This window comes from Varroa jacobsoni, unplaced genomic scaffold (assembly GCF_002532875.2).
Source record: "Varroa jacobsoni isolate VJ856 unplaced genomic scaffold, vjacob_1.0 scaffold_1104, whole genome shotgun sequence".
Classification (NCBI taxonomy): domain Eukaryota; kingdom Metazoa; phylum Arthropoda; class Arachnida; order Mesostigmata; family Varroidae; genus Varroa; species Varroa jacobsoni.
Window position 1 is genome coordinate 923,661 of NW_019214006.1, and position 9,348 is coordinate 933,008.

Sequence of the window (9,348 nt, forward strand, 5' to 3'; positions counted from 1 at the left end):
GAAATAACAGTCGATGAGGTTACCTTCGTAGCGCTAAACAAATACTCCTAACAAAGTAATATTTTACTTAAATACTTATGTAGGTACTGAAATAATATCATTATTTGAGACGTTTGTCATTTATTCTCCCGTTTCTTCCTCTCTCACGTAGATACAGTAGTGATCTGCAAAAAGCCAATGTTTATTTTCTACATGCTTACCCGCTTCTACTGCAACATCACTTACCTTGCCAACATTGGCATCGTAGAAACGTTTTACCGTGTTTAAAGTGATCTCACTACGCCTTTTCTGGCTCTAAAAGCAAATTAATGTTGCGTATCAATCCACATCCTAAGCTATTACCATTCTGCTTTTATATTTACAGTGTTGGACAACGATCTTTTGTTTTCTGAGTCAACTTTTTTTTTGATTGACAAGATTGACCTTTTACATTAAGTAGAATGATGTAGCGTGGATATCTCTTGGGATATATCGTCCCGGATATAGACACATATGAAAAGTCTATACCACGCGATACTACAGGCGATAATCCCGATGCCATGGAACTTCGCAAAAAATAAGTTCATCTATTTTAATTAACTACTACTTTAGAATTTTAAAAACAAAACCAACACAATTAACTTGACCACTAATAAAAAATACTAAAGAAAAAGACGTAATAACTACGTTGTACATATAGAGACTCGACTACATGAGAAAAAACACTGTTGTCTTTTTTTTTGTAATTTTTATACAACCGCGACTTCATATTTGTTGCTGTTGGTATTTTTGTTGTTGCTGTTGGTGTTCTGTCGTTTTCCACTGATGACTTTTCAGTTATCCCTATGATGTGGCTATACCTCCATAGTTCTGCGACGCTCGTTCCGTTTGATCATCTTCATTACCGTGTCTTGTCGTTGATCCCGGTGGCGAAGTGTAGCATTTTCGTCGTATATTACATTTGAGGCTTGCAACTCAATTGAGAATAGTCCGCGCCACGTTTGACCACACCACGAATACACTACAGTTCCCGCAGCTATTTTTTTTTCGCGACAGGCTGTGGCTCGTCGTAGTGGGGGTCGAAGCCATATCTGCATGTGGCCGAACAATTCATGCTCACCCACATTGACGTTTCATTCCGTACGGTATCCGTCAGTCAGTCATCGTCGCCGTCGGATGGCTTCCTTCGGCGGCCAGCGCCTCCACTTCGAGGCACCACCGGGTCCCGGAGCGAACGGCGCCATTTACCAAACTCTGGCGCGTACACTTTCTACTTTCTTTCGCTGTCCCCTTTCCATTTTTCTTTCAACGTCTATCTAGGCTCATCAGCTCTCGTCCTGTCCCATTTGTTTTATTAGTGTTGTTTCCCGACCCGCCTTTCACGTCCCTCCCACACACATCGAACTACTAAATCATGTCACCAAACGGCGACCACCTTTTAGTGTATGTATAATAGTGTATGTACCGCCTAGCCATTTTCACGATCAGTATTATCTGCCCCACGATTTGCTTAGCACTCCTCTTCCATGTCGACATTCTTTTCTCGTCGATTATACTACCAGCTCAAGCTTCATACTTTATTCCGTAGCACGTGTGCACGCCGTTGTTCTTTTCGTGTCGCTTCGTACGTTTTGTCCAAAAATCGTTTTTCCTCTCTCTCGCTCTCGCGCGCTCTCTCTCTCTCTTTCTCTCGTTCTCTCTCTCCGTCTTTTTCTTCTCGTGTCCTCTTTCTGATTTTGTTTCCGCTCTGTAGTATTTTTTTGTCTGTTTTACTTGTGATGTTTTCTTTTCTGTTTTTCATGATGTTTTTTCTTTTTTTTTTGCCATCTCCTACTACACTCTGTTTGCTACTATGACCTTAATCGACAAGTGGCCAGAAGCCCTATCAGTCATCTTTTTCTTTAGTTCTACATCTCTTTGTCTTTATCCCTTAGTCTTAGCCACTTTCTCCATTATTATCGTCATTATTATCAATATTATCAATTCATTTATTTTCTGCAATGAATCGTTATCATCATCCTTTTTATATTCGCCTCCGCAGTTTATCTCCGTCAATCTACCTATCTAAGACGGGGGAGCGGATGTTGCCGCGCGCAATACTCTTGTTGTGTAGAAAGTATTCATTCACGTTTTCCATACTATTTATGATACTATTTAACAACGGATAAATTTCAATGAAAAAATTTTGCGTCGCAGATGTTTCTGATGCCAATGCTGCGTTAAAAGATTGCAGTAATTATTGCTCTGATATAATGGTAATAGATACAACACAATGCGATTAACCAAAGATTAGATGAAGGCGATGTACCACCCCATACTGCACCGTGGCCGCTTTCGTTCTGCCCATGCCGCCGCGCAGCCTGACCGGTTCATAGTTCAGCACACGTTAATCTTAACGCAATCACACACGCACACACAGAGCCCGCCGGTTCCTGACTACTACCGTCTGCGACAGCGGAACAATGAAAAGGCCGTCGGGGGGCGGGTAGGGTTAGGACTTTGAGCTTCGCGCGCAACAACAATGCCGCGCCCATTTTCAGACCAGCCACCTCGTATATAATGCGATGGTGACCAATCTTTGCCGATCTCTCTGGCAACGGGTCGTCAGGGCAACCTTGTGGGAATCTCCGCTAAAACACGCCGTCATTCCTTAGCCTAAATCGCACCACGTCATCGCGTCCGCTGGCTACACATTTGCAATATTTTCTTTTCATTTAACACTGGCGTGAGTGTCACACTCCCTCTATAATTATTACTACACCTACTACATCCCGCCTCGCACATTTTGTCATCGACATCGTCGTTATTATTATTCTTCTTACTATTATCATCGTCATCTTCTTTATTATTCTCTTCAGCAAAATCATCATTATCTTCATTATCATCTTTCCTGTCCGTTCCTACCCTACTTTCAATCTTTCTTTTCTCTTTATTTATAGCTACCTAGAACTAAAAGCGAACAGGCAAACTTAAAATTGTTGTTATCGGTGTTTTTTCTGATGTTCCTGTTGTTATCTTTCTTTCCTTGTTTTCGGATCTCCTCTGTCCCGATGAAGGTTTGCGTCTTTGTTGTAGTTTGAAGTGTCTGACCGGATCATTTTTATTGTTTACCCGCCCGATGAGAAGGAATATTTGAAATCAATCTGCCACCGCCCACCCAACCACTACAAAACCACATCTTTTTTAAATAGTAATAATAATGTGTATGTATGTCGAAGGTCTGCACTTGTATTTGCCAGACACTACGCATGTGGTTCTGGTAGCTACGCAAAAATTTGGGTTTCCCCTTTCCTCATCAATTCCAGAAAATTAAGAGCGGTTAGCGGTAAAAGTCAACTCTTTCTCGGAAAGTGTGTCTGTGTATACGAGTGTTGTTATATCGTTGCGTGTTGATATAGTTGTGATAATTCGAGACTGTTGGTCTGTGTCTATGAATGAATTCGTCAATTCAATCCCTTGGGTGCTGTGCTATGGCTTAATCGTCATAAAGTTTGCCCATAAATGATCGACGCCACTAATGACGCAATAATCAATTACTATCGTCGTACTTAATTCGCTTTTATGAGTCTAGGTGACATAATGGTTTGTTACTCTCTGGCTTTCTTGGAGAGGCGGCAAAAAGTTATTTCTGTTAACACCGCTGCTGCGTGCCCCCTATTAGTACTAACCATCTTTTGATCATCTTTATTGTTATAATAATTCAAAACCATCAACATTGTCATCATTATTATCGCCGTGATCATCGTCAATCAGTCAGTCACTATCAAGAGGGAGGCATCATCAGCGTTAGCATCATGATCAGCATTATTATTACCATTACTATTATCGTCGTCATAATCTTTGTCATCGGTTCATCAGTTTCATCGTCAGCATTATTACGATTATTGTTATCATTATCTTTCATTATTATTATTACCCTTTTTCTTCATCTTTTTATTAGTATCATCATCATTATTATTCATCATTATCATTAATCATCTCATGTTATTAGGAGGCACTGCTCTGTTTTTGTTGCTGAGTTTGCTGCGGGAAAGGTATCCTGCTGCTGGGGGGCAAGACAGAAGGTAGCGACGAAAGTGGCTGAAAGTGTCTGAACCAGGGCGGAGGGAGGTGTTTTATGGAAGTTCGTGTTGACCATCGTTTGTACACAACTCCCGCCGTCGAGGCATACATTGCCACTGGACTGCTCGATCGCACTGCATGACAACTGTTGTTCGTGATATCCGGCACACACTTGTCCGTCGTGTAATCACTTCGTTGCGTGGGCGTTACTCGAAGGAGTGCCATGCAGTGTTTGTGAGCGGGCCAGCCGCTTTGTGTGCTGTTTTCGCGCCGCATCAATCGGTAGTAATAGTGGTGGTAGTAAGTCGCATCTCATCAGTCGATCATCAGGCGATCTGTCAGTCAATCAGACAGTCAGTCGGTCAGACATACAATCATCAATTACGTACCAGTTGATCACGTGTTTCATTATCAAGTTATTCATGATCAACAAAATTAGCATCATTATATGTTATTGTGCTAGCAGCTTATGTTTTTAATTTTCATCATCTCTTTTTACTAATCAGCATTTCACTTCGCATCAGTACTAAGTATTTGCTGTGGCGCTTGGTCAAAACGACCAAGAAAAACTATTCAGCTAGCACGTAGTTTCAAGGCTCATTAGCTGGCGCGGGTTCGACTAAATCGGTTGTCAAGTCGTTGTCAAAATTGGCCGTACTTCTTCCCAAAAACTTAGTCAATAGTGACTGACTCTTGTGCATCTGCGCAAATGTTAACGTGTCCATATGTGATTACGTGTGTTCGTGAATATAAACAAGAAACCACAAAATTAGGCAAACCACGAACGAGATGGATTGCCTTATCTTCTAATAAGGTTAATAGACGGCAACTGCGGTTAATTTGATGTACTTCTAATTAAATTTGTATTCGACCCTATATCGATGGCGCATAAACTATTCACTGTAGTGCAAAGTCAGGTGTTAGTTATTTGTTAATTAATCGGGAAAATTAGTGCAAGAGGTAAAAAAACACGGGTATATTATTCCATTCGTATTCACCAGAAAAGAAAGTGGTTCTGGACGACCTTTGACACCTCACGACCCCAGAAGATAAAGATTGTTCACCCACCAACGGTTATCACCCTGTCGCAGTAGCGTTCACTAGGTATTATCGACAAAAGGTTTTTAATCGTCGAGATAAGATCCCAATGAGTCTAGCGCAACGCTCAAATCTACTAAACTTAGACATATAATTTTATACGTTACAGTAACTGGCATCACAACGCTATCGTGAATATCGTTCATCTTCAAAGCCAATAGAGCTGGATCTTCGAAATCGCCCACTGGGAATAAACTTGAACGTACCCGCACTTACTGATGCATACGATAACTTGTATGATAATATGATAATCTCATAGGTAATCTCACAGAGAAGTCATGGTTTTCGGCATATTTAATACCGAATCATCGACATCAATCAAGAACCGCAGCCTTAATTTATTGTATTAATTCAATGCAACACAAAGAGTGCGCTTCTAGTAAAGATTTGACTACGAGGCAAGTCAAAGTTTTATTATTCTCCTGTGCTAATTAAATGAAATATCAGCAATGTCTCGAATTAAACCGATCGCAAAAAAACCCGCGGCTTTTTGTTCTTACGCAACAATAAATTTAGTTGTAGTAGTAATGTGATGATCACTTCATTCTCTTGCTTCTTAATTCAGATCTGATTACTTGCGCTAATGTTTTCAGTTACTGGTATGCTATACCAGTCCTATTTCAGTTATGGTGACGTCGTTCATTATCAGCAGTTTGCTACATCGTTAGCATAGTGTCCCTGCCTAAATTTTTCTTTTTATATGATAGCAGTCTTCGGCGTCTAGTTTACTCATGTTGTTTTGTATATACTCAACATGTCCTCCTTTTATATTTCATATTATTCGGTCATTATTATCATTGGTTTTCTAAGCACGTTCTCTGTTTTCATAATCATCATCGTAACCCTCATGATCGTAATTTCATTACTGTCTCTGTTATTATTATTATTATTATTATTATTATCATTTCTGCCTTCTTTGCATTTTACTCATTTTTTATTACCATCAGTTCTGCTTACCATCGGTTTTGTCTTTTTTTTTTTTTTTAGAATTTTTCCTCAGCACTTTTTCCTGTTTGTCCGGTTTTCTGCACTCTTTGTTGGCGTTATGCGTTTGTATTTTTCTATGATGCTTCTTCGTTTCGTCTATTTTAGCCGGTTGGTGGGCGGGGCAGCACAGGTCAGTGTGATCTTTTCCCTCTGTTCGCTCGTATACCTCTCATGTTTATCCCTGTATCGTTTTCTTTCCTTCGTTTTTAGTATGTAACTGTGGATCATCTGTGTGTAGATTTTGTATTCGTATATTTTGCTTAGAAAAACGCACACACTTTCTTGTCGATCTCGATGTAAATGTGTTACGTTGTCTTCAGTTTTATTATAACTGTTGTTGCTGAAGTTGTTGTCGATGTTGTAGGCCGTTATTCATTATTTCTTTATATCTGTATGATGTCGACCATAATGTGTTCAGTGTTCACCACGTACCACATGATGCCGTAGTTCCTCGGAGAGATGACCATCTCGACTTAAGGACGGCTTTCGTGTGTATGTGACCAATGACTTAATCTTTTACTCTTTCATGCATTCACACATTCGCTCCCTTACTTTCATACATTCTCATCTTTTCTTTTTACGCAGTTACTCGGTTTGTCAATGCGTCATCATCTCAAATACTCTGCATGTTTTTGTTTCACGCGCACAATCGGATTCAAACCTGACTTTTCCGAGAGATGGCTTCCGGTGGCCAAGCAACGGTATAGTCGAGCCAAACTTCAACCTGTCTTTTCGGCACCTTCTTGCGTTATGCTGTTTTTATTTGCCTTGCCGTTACGTTTTTCAGTGTCAGGAAACGAAACCTACCTCCCGCTCCTCCTTCTGTTTAATAAACCCACAAAGGAAAACGTTCGCCCCGGAGGAGTGTGGCTGCTTGGATTTCCAGAGCAAGTTACCCCCTGGCCCTCATTGCACTCATTGCAGGCTAAAACAGTTTCTACAAGAGGTAGTTGGGCGAGAATGCCGAAATTCACAGTTCTTGATAATTTAGTTATTTATCTCTTACTGCATTACAAAGATAAAATAACAACAAAGCAGATCATTAAAAATAATTTCTTTAAATTACCTCGTACAACTACCACGTGATGAGATACGCAAATAGCCACCGGAGGACACCCGGGAGAAACGGTCAACTCATTTACCTCTATGCTGATTACGACGTAGCATAATCACATGTCAACGCTGCAATCGTTCATTACGTTTTCTTCTTCTTAAATTATCTTTCTTTCGACACATTCTCTCCTTCTTTAGTCCACTGTCTATTCATCGTTACCATCGATATCATCATCGTCTTCATAATCATCTCAATACGCTCATCATTATTATCTTCATTTTTCTCCTAAACCTACTAACCTACTAAGAAGGAGCAGCGGGATAGCAAATCTGCGCGGGGCGCAATCACAGGTGCACAATATTGAGAAGCTTGCACTCCTCGACACTTCTAAACCTTCTCCTCTATCTTCGTTAAAATCTGCTTAGTACATCATCACCACCTGTTAGGCGTTTGTTTAACAAATCCTGTTTTCTTGCGGTATTCACCTTGTCCGCCACTATCGCCCACCTAGCTTCTTCTTTTATTTTGCTTCGTCACCTGCATAGTCGTCATGGGAACAAATATGCCCAGCTGCTGGGTTATTAAATTCGCCGTCTCCATACGTGCTTCTTACCCTTCAGGATCGCGGCAAGCGTCAACCAGCCATTTCCATCCTTCATCCCTTCCCACATCGTCCTTGAGAACGTTACTCGTAGGCTGCGTCTACCAAGTCAAAACCTGTATCAGGAAGTTTTTCCACCTTGCGCGATCTATCTTGATCTTGTTCGTTCCACTCTGTGCGAAATGCTTTCTGTCATCTGTCGTTTTTAGTATTATTCAGGTCAAAATTCCTGTGTTCCTTTTTCTAATTCTAGCTGCTGCCACAATCTGCTTGCCATTTTATCACCAAAATTACTAACTTTCTTTGTATTTTCCACACCTCAGCGACCCGCCATCTCGTCAGATAGGCTCGAGCTTCACCTGGGTAAATCCTATATCCATCCCGTTATTTTCATATTCATTATTTTTAGTGATGGACCATTGTTCTCACGATTCCTGTTGGGGTGTTGTCCCATAGGGTTCGATACCATTTTGGCCAATTAGACCCCGGGCAATCCCCGCTCCGCCGCGCAGACAGCCCCCCTGAAGCCCTTCGGTACTTGCTCCATTTTTTGCTTCTCCTGACGGCATCGTCGATCATCTGTTCCATTTTACACATGCACGCACGCACTTTCACACAGCTTGCTGTTATTATTTTTTTTCACTCGCACTCACTTTTCATCCCAATCACCAATTATTCATCAAATCGACAGAGAGTTTGAGTAATTTTTATTTTGCTGCTCTTATTATGTTACTTTTTCTTGTTGTTACTGTTGAGTGTCGCTGTTCCTGTTGTTGTGATTGCTGCAAATATGCTTGTTGTTCTTGTTCCTGTCAATGTCATCACTACTGTTTCCAGTTACATTATTCGTATATATTTTTTGTGAGGTATGACATGAAGTCATATTCTAGAAAGGTGTATATTGGTCCATACTGACATTGTCACAAAGAAAACGCCAGTATGGTTGTCATGTACCACAAGATTCCAGCTTTAATCGTATTAATATATTCTCGTCGTGAGTTTTATTTGAACCAATAATAACTGTCGATTTCCCATGTCTATATTCTCTGTTTTTGTAATCACCGCCCATCTCTTCGTTACGGTTGTTCTATCTTTCTTGTTGCTTCTCTCTCTGCCTGTTATTGATACCATATCATAGCTGTGCTGCTTTGTTGTTTTTAGTTTTGCTGCGTTGTTGTGGTTGTTGTTACTCTTGTTGCTGTTGTGTAATTGGTTGTCTTTATCGTTATTGTTGTAACTGAAACATTCGTTTCGCGTTGTGGTTTGGGGGCACAAGGGTAGAACAGATCAAAGGGTAACTCTGTTCACTTCTGTGCCTGCGCTCCCTGCCCTCCTCCCGCATTGCCACCCTGTCCGCCTGCTGCATTTGAAGTGCCGTTGCCTGTGGAGCTAGCCGCCGGATACTGGTTCGAAGACTGACTCCCTGAGGATGACTGAAACACCTATAGAAAAACCCATTTGTAAGTATTTAAAAGGTAATGATGACAGATGGAAACTATTGTGGCTGCCGTTTGACTATGCCTACTCTAGCCGTAAATATCGATAATGAACTCGGAACGGATATTGG

At 40.9% G+C, this 9,348-nt stretch overlaps 1 protein-coding gene across 4 annotated transcripts in view; it reads right to left on the reverse strand.

Moving 5' to 3' along the window:
* Window positions 1-707: 707 nt before the first annotated feature.
* shep (RNA binding motif single stranded interacting protein alan shepard) overlaps window positions 708-9,348 on the reverse strand; it is a 21,798-nt gene continuing 13,157 nt past the window's right edge. For 3 of the 4 annotated variants that reach the window (XM_022844247.2, XM_022844244.2, XM_022844246.2), the window contains one exon: window positions 5,520-9,223. In XM_022844247.2, coding sequence (XP_022699982.1) covers window positions 9,086-9,223 — 138 coding nt within the window. In that variant the 3' untranslated portion in view covers window positions 5,520-9,085. Of the gene's footprint in view, window positions 4,377-5,519; window positions 9,224-9,348 lie in introns of those variants that run through there. The other variant, XR_002684187.2, reaches the window with a different exon arrangement.